At 41.6% G+C, this 15,843-nt stretch overlaps 1 protein-coding gene across 1 annotated transcript; it reads left to right on the plus strand.

Annotated features, from left to right (window-relative positions):
* The first annotated feature begins 1,670 nt into the window (after positions 1-1,670).
* On the plus strand, positions 1,671-14,648 carry LOC118892751 (corticotropin releasing hormone binding protein). Its single transcript, XM_036847647.1, has 7 exons — positions 1,671-2,080; positions 2,440-2,533; positions 2,804-2,961; positions 4,401-4,611; positions 6,334-6,482; positions 10,075-10,192; positions 14,089-14,648. The coding sequence occupies exons 1-7, from the start codon at positions 2,000-2,002 to the stop codon at positions 14,244-14,246; spliced, it is 969 nt and encodes a 322-aa protein (XP_036703542.1). The 5' UTR covers positions 1,671-1,999; the 3' UTR covers positions 14,247-14,648.
* The last annotated feature ends 1,195 nt before the right edge of the window (positions 14,649-15,843 follow it).

The following is a 15,843-nucleotide window of genomic DNA, read 5'->3' on the forward strand; positions in this document are numbered from 1 at the left end:
CATGAAAATAATTTTTCTTCAGACAGAGACCTAGTTACCATCCAGAAACTTTTTCTTCTGTCTAATCCAAATGGCTCTTCCATTGCTCTCACCCATTTTTAATACTTCTGCTCACAGAGAATGGCTACCTTCTTCTCTTTGTCCTCCAACTCCATCTTCTTGTTATTCCCCTATAGGTTCTAATTTTCATCCTTTAGTTACTCTTATTTAAACAAAACAAAACACAGTTTCCACTGACTTAGTAGATATTTGCCAAACTGGTGAAAATAACACATGAATATCCCCACCTAGGACTTGGTAAGAATGAAATTCTTTTTCTACCATAGTTTGTGGATTGTTTCGTAAAATAGGATGTTACCCCTCTGTCATCGTGTTTCCCCTCATTTATCCCAGCTCTTTCTGGAGACAGGCCTGGCATGTGTGCAGTTGAGGTTAAGCCATTTGTTTTTCTCTTTTTTTTATTTCTCTCAGGTTTCTTTATACCGTCTCTAAAATTCAGACATCTAAAGAGTCCCAGGATGGGGAGAAGGACATAGTGGCTAGTGTTTATGACATTTGGGTGCCCTCTCCTCTCATGCTGTCTGTGGTCTGAGGACTGTTTACAAAGTTGGACTATGGTAGGAAGGCCTCCAGGTTAAACAATTAAGAGGCAGCTCCTTCAGAGCTCAGAATTGTCTTAAATATGAAAATATCAAGTTCTGACACCACTAGACAAATGGCTGCTTCATTCTGAGTATTTACACACTAAATATAGAACTATTTCCTTGAGTCAAAACCCTATATGATGGTCTTATTATTTGGAATAATTTTAATAGCAAAGAAAGCTATGGGTAGTAACCATGTTTTCTGTCAGGCAGAAGTAAAAACATGATTTTTTTTAGGATTTGTAGTGGCCTTGCTCAGCACAGAGATTGGAGAGGGGTGGGAAAACTGAAAGTGGAGATCTTCATATTTCCCACAGTTTTGGACATAAAGGAGAAGCAATTCTCTTCTCATCTAATCAGCAAAGATAAGGTTAACTTATTCCTGCATCTCTAAGTCATTTGTTTAGCCCTGTAAATTCGCTGATGAGCTGTTTTAATAAAGCTTCTCAGCGGGTCCTTCTACCAGGGTATGAAAGTAATCCAGGTATTCGAAGGCGTGAAATGGAATGACTCCATCTCTCAGTGGTTCAGATGGATGTTAAGGTCATGGCCACAGTTAGCTGGCCCAGGAGTGTGTCCATCTTATATACATTCAGGCTATGTGACAGAGCTCGGCTGAAATCCAGGAGTCCATGGACTCCAGAGTTAGCTTTCTATTAAGGAAAAGCTTACAAGAAACTGGACCAGGATAAAGCAAAGACCAAGGGACAGGAAGAAAACTTGAATTACATGATTGCAATATTCTACAAAATCAGCTTCTCTTTGCAGCTGAAAATGCCTCAAGTTTCTTCCTGAGAGGCATGAGCTATTGCATGAATACTATATTCTCTGACAATTTCCAACATGATTCCATTTAAGGTTATGTGATAAGTCTGTATGATAAGGTTGTGTGTGTTTTGGTATTTTACGCCTGTGTGTAACACTGTCACTTGGCTTTGCAAAACCAAAAATTCCCTGCATGTCCATGGGAGAGGATAATTCAGCATGTGGCAGGCCAAGTAAAATGCCATCCCTTATTCTCCATCCTTGCTTCATTCTTTCTCCCACACTTTAACTCACTAAGTTGTTAAGTGTCTGAAATCATTCTTGGTGAATAACACTGGACCACTCAGAAAGTTTGCAGCTGAGAGCTGGACCCTCGTCATCACCAAGCACTTTGTCACTGAGACAGAGTAACCCATGGTTACTGAGCTCAGATCAGTTAAGGGGCAGAGAGCCTCCCCTCCTCACTGCTCTATAAAAGAGACCCAGCAAAGGGACCCTACCAGCTTCTAGCTCTCAGCCTGGGGGAGCGCGTGGGAAGCAAAGCCCAGACCTGCGGAGCAGAAAGCACCAGCTGCAGAGGCAAGGCCGGCATGGCTCCCACTTTCAAACTTCAGTGTCACTTCATTCTGATCTGCCTGATGGCTCTAAGAGGGGAGAGCCGGTACCTGGAGGTGAGCGATTACCCGGTTGACCCATCACGCCTTCCTGTGGTGAGTGTCCAGCCTTGGGGGTGGGCAGACTTCCTCCGCTCTCACACATGTTTTGGTTAGCTCTTTCTTCCGCATTTACTGTGCCCCCTCTCTCCTCTGGTTTCCCCTGGGTCTTCCCCCTGCCTCTTCCTCCTTCCCTCTGGTCCCTGGGCATACCCTGGTCTGATAGGAAAGGTCTAAACCTTCCCGTCTTCTCTGGACCCGGGAGACGTTGACCCGGTCACTTTATTCTCTTTGCCGCGGGGCAGGGAGGGTGCCTTGCTTCTGGTCCCCTTTCCCCCTCCTTGAACTTTTGCGGACTGACTTATTTTCCTGGCCAGCTGCGGGAAGCTGTGGACCACGACCCTTTCCTACTCTTCAGCGCCAACCTGAAGCGGGAGCTGCCGGGGGAGCAGCTGTACCGCCGCGCTATGCGTGAGTCGGGGCTGCCTGGCCGGCTGGCGTCCGTCCGCGGGCAGCGGGGAGGTGGGGATTGTTGAGGACCGCGGGGGGCGCAGTCCGCATCGCTAAGGGTCAGTCCGAGGAGGCGCACTGGGGCGAGATGGGGTGACGCACGCGGAGCGCGGAAGCGGGGCGCAGCCGAGGCTGGGAGTCGGAGCGCGAGCGGAGAGGGGCTGCCCCGGGTGCCGCCGCAGTGGCTGCAACCCGGGACCCCCAACCCCGCTGCCCCCTCCCCCACCCCAGGGTGCCTGGACATGCTGAGCCTCCAGGGCCAGTTCACCTTCACCGCCGACCGGCCGCAGCTGCACTGCGCCGCCTTCTTCATCGCAGAGCCCGAGGAGTTTATCACCATCCACTACGAACTGGTCTCCATCGACTGTGAGAGCGGGGACTTCCTGAAGGTGAGGCGCCCCCGCCAGGCGCAGCCCCAGCCGCGGGGCAAGGGAGGGGTCATGGCTGGGACGCTGCGCCCTAGCGTGGAGAGCCGGCGCCGCGCGTAATTAGATGCTTCGCTGGTGCAGGAGTGGGAGAGGCGCACTCCGGGACCCCCGCGCAGCGCGAACCTCGCCCCACTCCCCGAAGGGCGAGTGCCTTGGTCTTGCAGTGGTTTAAATTCATCCCTGTGCGCTCTCGGTCCCGGGCGCTTCCAAAGACTAGAATTCGTGGCGCGAACCACTGTGTTGCAATCTGGAGCAGATGAAAAGGGGTGCAAACCAACTAGTACGAGCCCTCGGGTCCACCGAACCCGCGGTCCTGATTAGAAGGCGACCTCACATGTCTGAGATCTGAGCCCGCCTTGCTCCTGCTGGTCCCTTTCTCTGTGGAGCTGTTTCAGGCTCCCAGAGGCTGTCTTCAGTGCCTGGTTGACCTGATTTTGGAGCAGAAGGGCACTGGCTGCGGGGAAGGTTGCTGAGAAGGAATCTAGTCTGAGGCAGGTGGGAGGCGCGGATAAGTCCCCCAGCGTCATAACATCCCCACTCCCAGTTCTCCATGAGTCTAATGGGTCAGCTTGGGATGGCTGCTGGACTTCTCCAGTCCAGTTAAAATGAACATGATTAAAATCCCAAAGTGGAATTATTTTGGAACCTGTCAAACGCAATAGAAGAGGACTGATCTGGTGAAATAATTTGTAGCTGGTAATTTTACTAACGTGAACTAGGTTGGACTCATTAAATTGGAGACCTGTGGTGATTTTAAGAGTAAAGTCAATAGACTGACCGTTTGTCCAGCCAACTACAAACTTCAACAAGTGAAGGAAAAAATTCCTAACTTGCATACCAGCCATTATCGTCTAAGTGTTAAAAGTAGTTCTTGGTATTTTAATATGTGATAAGAGTAAAAATATGAGGAAAATGGGTGTGTATAACCATCGGCAGGTAGGTAAAGTTGCTGCTCCAGTTTTTCCTCTTGCTATTTTTGAGAAATTTTGTTCATACTTTAATGAGGAAAGAGAAAAACTGAAACCCAAATTATGTTCCTGTGGAATTCTTCTGAAGGTAGGATGTGTGGAAAATATGACCAACCCAAAAATGTATATCGTCTGTAGTTTCATTTACCAAGGTGCTGAAATGATAAAGTATAAGAAAGTTTATTTGCTTTGGAAATGTTAGAGTTTATAAAGGGGAAAAAAGCAATAATTAATTAATAATGTGACTTGCAAACAACCCTCACAGTCAAAATATATACAAATAGAAAGCACGTGTGCAGGGGGTATAGGCTGTCTATTCCTCACTTATGACCGAAGGCCCATGGCTGGATAAACTTTCCCCCCTTTTCAACACACCTGTGACTTCAGGAGTTGATGAAAGTGATCATCTTTGTCTGTATTTTTTGTTGGAAGGTATTTGATGGTTGGATTCTCAAGGGGGAGAAGTTCCCCAGTTCCCAGGATCACCCTCTCCCCATGACTGAGCGGTACATAGATTTCTGTGAGAGTGGTCTTAGCAGAAGGAGCGTCAGATCCTCCCAGAACGTGGCCATGATCTTCTTCCGGGTCCATGAACCAGGAAATGGGTTCACATTAACCATAAAGACAGATCCTAACCTCTTTCGTAAGTGGACTTCATGTCTTCTTAGTTGGAAGGCAGGACCTGGGGGGAGAGAGTGTCAGTTCTGCTTTTCAAAGGTAGCATCATTGCACAGACTTAAGAAAGTTGAAGTGAGGAAGGATTTGAATGGAAATTCTTTTGTAATTAGAAATGACCTAAAGGATATTTCCAACTCATTATTATGAAAATCAAATCAGTTTTTAATTTATTTACCAGGCTAGGTAAGATACTAATTTATGGTGGCTAGAATTCTATTTTTTCTCCAGTCTTATTCTGATCTCCTGAGCTACTACAATGTATTCAGTAACAAACTTAAATCCCTCCAAGTCATTCCATTGATCTGGATAAGCTTGAGGGATCAGATATGAAGTTGCAGTCTTACAGATATTTAGGTGAAGGCTGAAACACTGCATATCTAGGATGTGTAGACAGATTTCATGCCCTGAGCAGAGGGCTGGACCAGAGGACCTCAACATTGCCTTAGGAGTCTGAAACCATTGCTCTAATTTAGTTCATTTCTGGTGGATACACAAATAGATGCTATAAAGCTGAATAGCCCAGGCCTAAAACACATTATCTTAATCAGAATGAGTTCATTCATCTATTTATTATTTCTTCCCCATTAAGAGGAAGACGTTTATAAAAAATCAGGAAAACATATTCATTTTTGGTTGCATACAATAGTACAATAGTATTAATATTAACACTTCATGTGGTTGAAGAATGGGGCCTACCTAATCTGCCAAAAAATAATGTACTGACTGATCTCCCAAATTTTGTTTTTAAAAAACCAAAAAATTTTTTTGAAAGAAGCCCCCCAAAGAGGCTGTTTCCGAGGACTGGAGCAGAATAACACTAGAGGACACCATGAACTGTTTCTCCTATATCCTGTTTGGTTAGAAATCAGAAACCTTCTAGAATCATCAGGGAATTTCAGTTCTTTTTGAAATTAAGTGTAATTAAAAATATAAGGAGGAAGCAAAAGGTAGTTCTGACATAGTCTGATCAATCAGAAACTTTTGTCCCATAACTGGCCAAAAAAAGTACAAACTCTGATGCTTCTAGTTTCATAGCTAGAAGAATAAATTTATTGTAAGTTTAGTCTTGAGATACAAAACAAAATTTCAGAAAGTCTTGGGAGTAAATAAACATTTAAAATTTACCTATTAGTCAACTTATCACTTAACACCCAGGAAATATTTATCAGACATAAGCCTGCTTTGTATTTTTCTCAGCCTATTTTATAACTAGTTTAATGTTTCTTCACTTTATTATCTCAAAAGTAACATATAGCTCCAAGTTCAGTTAATAAAGGTTTCAGACAGACAGGGTTTGAGTTCTGGCCTTACCTTTAAGCCTTGATTCTTCCAGACTCCCAGCTTGAACTTGGACCCTAGTTAATGAAGTGTTCCCAGAACTTCTACCAGCTAGTATTGTTTGGTTGGTTATTAATTTATGTCTTGTGAGTGTTATAAACAAGGTGACCCCCTGAGATTACGATTAGAAGTCCCCTTGCAGCCAGAGCCTCCTGACAATGTCCATACATCACTGGTGCTTTTTATTCCCCAACTCCTTCCTTTCTCCAAATCGCCTTTGTGATAAGCACTCTCTTCTGGGCCACAAGCCCCTAAACCATGAATAGGAGCTTAGAATAAGGATGAGATAAATTTCTATAAAAGCCCAGCATACCAAGCAGTGAAAATGTGATTTTGTTTTTCTACAAAGCCTGCAATGTCATCTCCCAGACCCCAAATGGAAGGTTTACTCTGGTCGTGCCACATAAGCATCGCAACTGCAGCTTCTCCATAATTTATCCTGTGGTGATCAAAATATCTGATCTCACCCTGGGACACTTAAATGGTCTGCAATTAAAGGTGAGTTGCTTATTTGCTTCCCAGTCACTTCCTAAGACCTCAGCTTTATCAGAGCAAAAGTAACTACACAGGGCAAACGTGGATGAACTGGTGTAGTATGTCCTTTTGTTTGGCGGTTAGATCTCACATGAGCCTGCCCTCGCTGCTTTAATAAACTCCTCTTCTATTTCCGCTATGCTGCAAGTTGCATACTCAGGTGCCTCTTCTGACTACTTGAATACTTTTCTTGTGATGTTAGGAAATGTTTTCAATTGGCAATGTTGTGGCATATAATTACAATTGAACTCTCTTGTACTTGCCTCTTTTACAAAAATTCTCTCCTAGCAGAACCTAGTGTGAGTCATCTACACAGCTGTTTTTCTGATTATTGGAATTTTCTTTTGACATGAAGGAAGTATCTCATTGACAGACTGTATTATGAAGGAATGCTAAGCGTAGCATAAAATACAAAACTGGATTTTTATATTGCAAAATACAGTAAAGTTTTGAAGCGTTTTTTTGCATTACATTTAATTCCATACATTTTACAACAAAACATTAGTTGAGACTCCCCATCAATTTTTTCCCCCATGAACTTCTGTATGGATTTTATAATTAATGCTGAGCTTGACCACATTTATTTGCACTGGTAGCTTGTTTCCTTTGAGTCATCCTCATTTCCTTTTATGTTCTCATATGCCTAGGTTAAGACAGCTCATGCATTTGCTGGCATCAAAGATAGTCATAGTTCCTAATCAGAAAGATTTCAGTGAAAACCAAATAAATAGGACTAGGGCTGAGAAAAGCAGTAAATCCAATTTCCTTTAAGCCCTAAATTCATAGGTCAGTGCCTATTTTTTAAAGTTGAACCTTAGTGGAAGAATAATCCTTTGATAAAGGCCAGGATAAGTGGATGTCTTTGGCTTAGCCTTATAGGCTTGAGATTTTTTGTATGTCATTCTTGATGTTTAATATAGAAGATGGCAAGTGTGACAGATTGAGAGATCTGCACTTTAGTTATTCTTGGCTATGAGGAGTAATCTTGGTGCTTACCACTTAAAAAAATGTGAAGTCTGCAGTGTTCTAGGTATCTATTGCTTTACAAAATATTTTCTGAGTGCTTACCATGTGCAAGGAATTCTTCTAGATGCTGGAAATTAGCAACAAACAGAACAGGTCCTACTCACATGGAACCTGTATTCTAGTGGGATGAGACATGCAAAAGTGTAATGTATTTCAAATAGTGGTGAGTGCCCTACAGAAAATGAAGCAGAGTGGTGGCTGGGGACAAGGGGGTAGAGTGAGGGGCAGGCAGCTACTTGAGATGAGAAGGTCAGGAAAGAAATCTTTTGAGAAGGAGACATTTAAAGTGAGATTTCAGTGATAGGTAGGAAGGAGCCAGCAGCCACAGGAAGAGCTGGGAACAGAGCAACAGTAGTGCAGAGGCTCAGAGGCAGGAATGGGTTTGCTGAGTTCTAGAAATGGAAAGAAGGAAAAGTAGAGGGGGAGTGGTATCATACAGCATCAGGGAGACAGGCAGGGCCAGGGGGTGGAGAGCCCAGCGGGTCATATTAAAGAGTTTGAGTTTATTTTCAGTGCAGTGGGAAACCACCGAAGGGGTTCAGGCAGGAAAGTGACATAATCCATTTGCTTATGCTCAGGTGGGGTGAGAGTGATTGAGAATTGCTGGCCTCATGACCAAATTAATTGACAGAGTCCACGATGGGAAGGAGACATTACCTAAAGGTCATTCTGGCTTCCATGAATGATGATGAATGGGCTGTAGGGGCCAGAGTGGTGCAGCAGTGCACCTAAAAGGCCATTGTCATAGTCTAGGCAAGAGATGAGAGTGACTTGGTCCAAGGAGATAGAACCTCAACAAAGAAATCTCGGGGGTCACTGCTGAGGAGCTGAACCCCAGAGGTCCCTACACAACTCAGCTTCTGCTGTTGTTTATAAGAACAGCTGAGAGGTTTGGAAAGAGGAGAGAAAAGTCACTGAACGCCAAAAAGTACGTGCTCCCAACCTCCTTGTTTCCTGGTTTTGTTCCCTTCATTTTAGCTTCCATTTCTTCCCAACTTCTTATTTCCCATTTCTCTCTCCTGAGCCTGCCTTTTCCCCGTCACCTCCTCCTGTGAAATTTGGAACCTATAGAACGAGGTGGAATGTTTAGTCTTAAGACATGTTCCCCCTGGACACCCTCTACTCAAGGGAAAGGCAATTACATTTTTTTCCCTTTACCTCTAAATGGCTTATTCAACTGTTCATACAAGAAAATGAGCCCTGTACACAGTGGGGCTAACTAACCCTCTATTTCATCATTGATGAAATTACGTGTAAAATACCTAAGCATAGAACCCAGCACAGTGCTTTAAATATATATGCCCACACCTGCTTCCTTTCATTAGTTAAAGAGTTGCTGTTGTATTATTTTCTATTGGTTGTTTAGTTCCAGTTGCATTTCAATATCTTCCAAATGTTGGACTGCGTGCGCTTTTATGTATGTGCGTATTTTACATTCTCTGTTTTAGATTTTGGTCCCTATGTAGCATGGTCTATTTGGTTAGCTTCTAAGCACCTTGCCACATTCCGCTAGATCTCTTGATGGCTATGTCTCAGTGAAGAAGAGGATCACAGGCAAAACTGGCTGTATAATTTGTGGGGGGACAGTACAAAATGAAAATACAGGAGCCTTATTTTAAAATTATTAGGAATTTCAAAATGGTGACAGCAGAGCGTTAAGCCAAGCACTAGGCCTTGTAAGTGTGAGCCCTGTGGGCACGGGTGGCACGATCACAAGGCCAGCCCTGATCACGGGAAATGGGTGGCCCAAACTGTGACATTTGGGGCTGAGAGGGGGTCTGCTTTGTTTGCGTGGGAAAGTGAAGCACAGGAATTTCTGTGGATGACATAGTGTGGAAAAGATGAAGGGAAGCAGAAAAAGGTCGTTACAGTGCATCGCAAAGTCTTAAGACTATATACTTATTTTGAGTAGCTTGAAATAAGTTTATTTTAGTTGGAAGGAGAAAGTTGATGGTAACTCTAGCTAATTAGAGCCCCAAATGAGGGGTCTCTTCTTTTTTTAATATTCTTTTAACTAGTCTAACTCCTTATCAGTAGAAAGGATAAAAATTGTCTCAATAGCAGAAAAAGTCTTTTATAAAGAAGAGGAAAATAGGTAAGTTGAAGAAAAAACTGATGTGGAAGCCCTATTTATAAAAATTCTGACTGCGTGCATTAAGAAATTCAAATAATTCATTGTGTATGTCCAAATGATTTAAAAAGCAAAACATTTTCAGATTCAATTTTCATATATTGTATATGGAGTTTACAGATTCCAATTTCATCATTCTAGTCCTTGAGCTTATAAAAAAATGTTTTTATAAATGCACATACATTTTTTAAAATGATTACTCAATGGATTTAGAAAAGCAATTCCTATGATTTTTTTTTTTCTTTAAAAAGTCTTACTTCCCAGAGTCCTGGATGTTAAATTAAATGACAAAGCCAGCATGTCTACAGCTGACTGAATTCACCAACTTGCCATTGGTCAAATGGTTTGACTTCCATAATTGGTTTAAATACATCTTCCTCTGCTGCTTTACTCTCTTAGAAGTCCTCAGCAGGTTGTGTGGGAATAGGAGACTTTGTGGAGCTGCTGGGAGGAACTGGATTGGACCCTTCCAAGATGATGCCTTTAGCTGATCTCTGCTATCCTTTTCACGGCCCTGGTAAGATATTTCTTTGATTATTATTTATGTGCCTATTAAGATTGTTTCCTTAAATAAAATGCCTCAAATTTTTTATACATGGGAAGGCAAGTTCCACCAAAGAAACTTTGATTTTGCACATTGAGCAAGTGTGAGGCTTTTGCATTTGAGCCTAGGCACAGTATCAAGAATGCATGACCACAATATCTGACAGTGGAAGAAAAACTTATGAAGTAACAAGGTTGCGTGTTTAAGGTTTGCCCTAGGTACAACTATGAAAAAGACAAAGCTTTTTGGTTCTGTGCTCTGTCCACCTTCTTGAAGGTCCCTGCTTTCCTCCTCTCGAGACTAAAGATTTTACTGACTGAAAACCGTAGTTCAAATAGTGGATGTATTGTCAATTAGTCATAGTATAAAAATGAAGTAATATCTAAATAACTTTACCATACATATGTATATGTGTGTGTATTACTCATAGTAAATATTGACACATTAAAAGGTGATACGCTTTATTAGAAATTCTCAGAACTGCTGAATGTCCCCAACTTCTAGAAGCAAAACCAGCCTCTGAAAGACCACTGCAAAACAGAGGTAAATTCTGAGATCTAAAAATGGTCACAGGTAATAAAAGACCTGGTTCTCGCCAAACAGAATCAGGTCTTCTTTGTTATAGATCAGTGAAGCTTTTCCATTTGATTATGCTCAGGTGGGGTGAGGGGGGTGGGAATTGCTGACTAGTGACCAGATTAATTAACGAAATCCAAGGGGGAGGGAGAGAGTTACATAAAACATTTCTGTAAAGGTCACTCCTGTATCTGTACTTCTGATGCAGGAACCGGTGATTATCTTTTTAAGAGACAAAAGTCAAACAGAAGAACAGTCTTTCATCCCTTACCATAGCCCCCTTCCTCTTTTGTAAGCACACATCACTAACCAACTAAATAATGAAGCTGCAAATCAGACAGCCTTTTGATCAGCTGTTACCAGTTTTAATTAAAGCCAGTTCTGCCAACCAGTATTTTCTCTCTCTGAGCTAATGCTGGGAACTTAATAAACAAAATCTCTCTGAAATAGAATTAATGTACACAGGTAAAGGAAAAGATTTCTAAAAACCCACTTTGCTAAAAGCTTGGGGGTTAGTTTATGCTAATTTACACCTGAGCCCTGGTTTAAACCAGTGCATCATGGCTTCTCTCCCTTTGTGTGTGCTCTCAGAGGCACTGGATCCTTCCAGGCTGATGGAGAGCACCTGTGAGGAGGTGCCTTTGAGCTGGGTAAAAAGATTAGATTAAGAACTGAAGCACAATCATGCCTTAAAATTTAGATAATTGAAGCCACAGTAATTTTGGTTCATGAATTATATGACTTGATTTCAAAGGGTGTTACTATGGCCAAAAAACCACTTTTGCCTGCATTATCTAGATAATTGAAACCAGTCTTAAGATAATGTGAAGGCTTGAATTATCTGACTCACTGGTTCATTTTAGACTTCAGTTTTTTCTTTAATTCACCATGTTTTCATGAGCCCCTCTTAAGTCGTTCAGACAATGAAGAACTCTTAGGTATCCTGCCCTTTACCATGGATTGTATTAGGAATTATGTCAAATAATAAATGATATGTGCATTAACTAAAGGAAATAAGGCACGTTATGTAGATTAAAGTTCAGAGTAAGATCAGAAAAGAATGGCCTTGCAAACAATTTAAAGAAAATTAGGGACTTCCCTGGTGGCGCAGTGGTTAAGAATCCGCCTGCCAATGCGGGGGACACAGGTTCGAGCCCTCGTCCGGGAAGATCCCACATGCCGCGGAGCAACTAAGTTCGTGCACCACAACTACTGAGCCTGCACTCTAGAGCCAGCGAGCTACAACTTCTGAGCCCACGTGCCACAACTACTGAAGCCTGCATGCCTGGAGCCGTGCTCCACAACAAGAGAAGCCACCACAATGAGGGGCCCGTTCACTGCAAGGAAGACCCAAGACAGCCAAAAATAAATAAAAAATAAATTAATTATTTTTAAAAATTTAAAAAATTAACTTTGGACTTCTTCAAAAGAAGCTTAGCCTAGACTCCCTGGTGCTTATATTAAAATAATTATAGGGTTTATATTTATTATGTCTCCAAATTGACTTTTACCTAAATAACTCTATCTGGCTGTTTTACTTCATTTAAACCCAGGTGCATGTTTGTGAAGTACCTGTTATACAAGGTTAATAACATTTCTCAGAATTTAGGCCTTATAGGGACAACGTGGGGAAGAAAAGATTGAGAAAATTAAAACAGCAGAAAGGATTACTGTAGGGCAGATAAATCTTGCCTCAGGAACCAGATTGAGGCTGAAGAAATAAAATAAAAGTAATTTTTAATAAAAATGCTGAGTTTCACAAAACAGAAACAGGTACAGAGAACAAACAGATGGTTGCCAGAAGGGAGGGGAGTGGGGAATGAAAAGAAAAAAAAAGGTTACTATGTGAGGTAATGAATGTTGATTAGCTTGATTATGGTGATCATTTCACAATGTATATTTATATAAAACCATCATGTTGTACACCTTAAATATATACAATTTCTGTCAACTATACCTCAATAAAGCTGAAAAAAAATTTTTGAAGAATGCCTTAAAAACACACACAGTTTCAGTGTATAACTGCTCAGGCACATCTGTACTAGAAGATACATAAATGTTGCCAGATGCTTATAAAAATAATGAATAAGATTGGATTTAAGAGAAGTAAGGATATCAAAAGCCGTTCCATATAAGAAGTACAGAAAAAAATTAGAGATAAAAAGTATAGGTGAGGGACTTCCCCAGTGGCCCAGTGGTTGAGAGTCTGCCTTCCAATGCAGGGGACATGGGTTCGATCCCTGATGGGGTAACTAAGATCCCACATGCTGCGGGGCAACAAGGCCCGCATGCTGCAACTAGAGAGAAGCCTGCGCACCGCAAAAAAGAGCCCGTGTGCTGCAACTAAGACCTGACGCGGCCAAAAATGAATAATATATATATTTAAAAAAAAAAAAAAAAGTACAGGTGAACAATAGAACAAAAATGAGTATACTTAGTGTATGTCTAAACCATGCAAATGATATTTTTGTTTATATGTAAAACAGAATTATTACTGAGGCTCAGAAAATAATAAATAGGTGATATTTTTGGTCTACATAAATGTCCCGCAATACACTCCATCCTTCAGTCCTGCCCACTAAATGCCACTTGCCCCCCAGATATAACCAAAAACTGCCTCTGCAAATTTCCAACCTGTCCCTAGAGGGCGGCACTGCCCCCACTGAGGACACAACTAGAGCAAAGGTGCAGCAGGTCGGATGCTTGCCTTCGTCTGCCTTCACCACCAAAGCTTTGCAGGTAGGAGAACGTAAAAAGCACAAGGAGATATCTTCTTACCTCTTTGCAGCCAGTTTTGTTTGACTAACAGTGTTCTTGCCCATGAGGAGAAAGGCTGAGTTTAATTTCACTATTCTACAATTAATTATACAGTTGACCCTTGAACAACAGTGGTTTGAACTGCGGAGGCCCACTTATAGGCAGATTTTTTTTCAATAGTAGATACTACAGTACTACACGATCCTAGGTTGGTTGAACCCGAGAATGTGGAACCTCGGATCTGGCGGAACCGTGGATCTGGAGGGCAGACTATAAATTAGACTCAGATTTTCGCCTGTGGGGAGGGTCCTCACCCCTAATGCCCCACGCACCCCACACGTCGTTCAAGGTCAGCTGTACATGATAAGAATGAGAACAAACACGTTTCACCTGATGGCAGATGTGTGGTTTGAGTACGTGAGAGGAAGCTACATCCCCTTGCTTTCTTCGTGTTTAAATGATCTCGTGGACAGAAATGGTTTGACAGTGTCATTTCTAACCTGCTGGGAAACTTTTACTTTTTCCATGAATTATAGCCCAGATGAAAATTGGCTGTGACAACACGGTGGTGCGCATGGTCTCCAGCGGAAAACATGTAAATCGTGTGACTTTTGAATACCGCCAGCTGGAACCATACGAACTGGAAAACCCAAATGGAAACAGTATCCAGGAATTCTGTTTGTCTACTCTTTGAATAACCAAGCCAATGATTTCCATGCTGCTAGCTAAGGGAGTTTTTAATGGCTATTATGTATGATTTTGATGAGCAGCTAGTTAAGAACCTTTCATACCAGTCAGTATTCCCAACCTTGAGCACATATCACACACACTAATTTTTGTACCTTGCTTCTTTTTCATTTGTAAGATATAAATGACCACATGGCAGAAAATAAGCCCTCCCCCCCACCCCAGTAGAAAACCAGTTTCCAGTTATTCTTTGATATGCTACCAACCTGAACTGGTAAGACAAGTGCAAAGAAATGTGCAATAAAAACTTGTATCTCAAGGGAAAATACTACAAAGAAATAAAAATGGTAGTGTTCTTATCAGTTTTATGACAGAAAACGCATGTCTGTGTGTACCAAAGTAGTTGTATCTGTCTATTTATTTTCTGCTTATTATTCTGTTTATAGTAATTTATTTTCTGCTTATTATTCTGTTTATAGTAGAGCATAGTTGTAGCTAGTATTATTTATTGATTTGTAACAACTTGTTTTTAACAAACATTTGTAGCATGTAAAACACTTTGCATCCGTAAATCCGAACATGAATAAACATATTCAGAATGTTGGCACCTCAACATCTTGCTTTGTTTTCCTGAGTAGTTCCTTCCCTTATTACCATCAGAAAATAATGTTCTCAGGTGGTACAGCACCAAATGCTGAACTAAATCATTTTAGACTTCTTAGAGCTCCAAGAACCCTGGGTCGTTAAGTAGGATTATTTAGGGCAGAAGGTAAAATTGCAGTGTTTGAACAAACAACACTAACCAATTAGTGGTGATAGGGAAGCAGGATGTGGGGATCCCTCTTCCACTGTCCTCCAAGAAAACTGAGAATACATGTTTTACATGTGTCTTTGTCACAGTAAAGAGTGTACTTTTCAACAAGGACAACAAAGGCCTTAAACTCTCATAGACACAATTTGCAGAAACCTGAGTACTTTTTTGGTACTGAAGGCAGTTTACTGTTGACTGAGCTTTGTCCATGTTTGGCTTGAGACCAAGCATGTGGTTTGTAAAAGACACCTTGGGGTCAAAAATGAGGTCCTGCAGTCTCTTCAATAAGTGGTGCTGGGAAAACTGGACAGCTACATGTAAAAGAATGAAATTAGAATACTCCCTAACACCATACACAAAAATAAACTCAAAATGGATTAGAGACCTAAATATAAGACTGGACACTATAAAACTCTTAGAGGAAAACATAGGAAGAACACTCTTTGACATAAATCACAGCAAGATCTTTTTTGATCCACCTCCTAGAGTAATGGAAATAAAAACAAAAATAAACAAATGGGATCTAATGAAACTTCAAAGCTTTTGCACAGCAAAGGAAACCATAAACAAGACGAAAAGACAACCCTCGGAATGGGAGAAAATATTTGCAAACGAATCAACGGACAAAGGATTAATCTCCAAAATATATAAACAGCTCATTCAGCTCAATATTAAAGAAACAAACACCCCAATCCAAAAATGGGCAGAAGACCTAAATAGAGATTTCTCCAAAGAAGACATACAGACGGCCACGAAGCACATGAAAAGATGCTCAACATCGCTAATTATTAGA

Source organism: Balaenoptera musculus, chromosome 3, assembly GCF_009873245.2.
Source record: "Balaenoptera musculus isolate JJ_BM4_2016_0621 chromosome 3, mBalMus1.pri.v3, whole genome shotgun sequence".
Lineage (NCBI taxonomy): Eukaryota > Metazoa > Chordata > Mammalia > Artiodactyla > Balaenopteridae > Balaenoptera > Balaenoptera musculus.

Coding starts and splice junctions, on each gene's coding strand:
- LOC118892751 (XM_036847647.1), top strand. CDS start 2,000: ATGGCTCCCACTTTCAAACTTCAGTGTCACTTCATTCTGATCTGCCTG. Junction 2,081..2,439: donor GGGAGAGCCGGTACCTGGAG/GTGAGCGATTAC, acceptor TTTCCTGGCCAG/CTGCGGGAAGCTGTGGACCA. Junction 6,483..10,074: donor TAAATGGTCTGCAATTAAAG/GTGAGTTGCTTA, acceptor TTACTCTCTTAG/AAGTCCTCAGCAGGTTGTGT.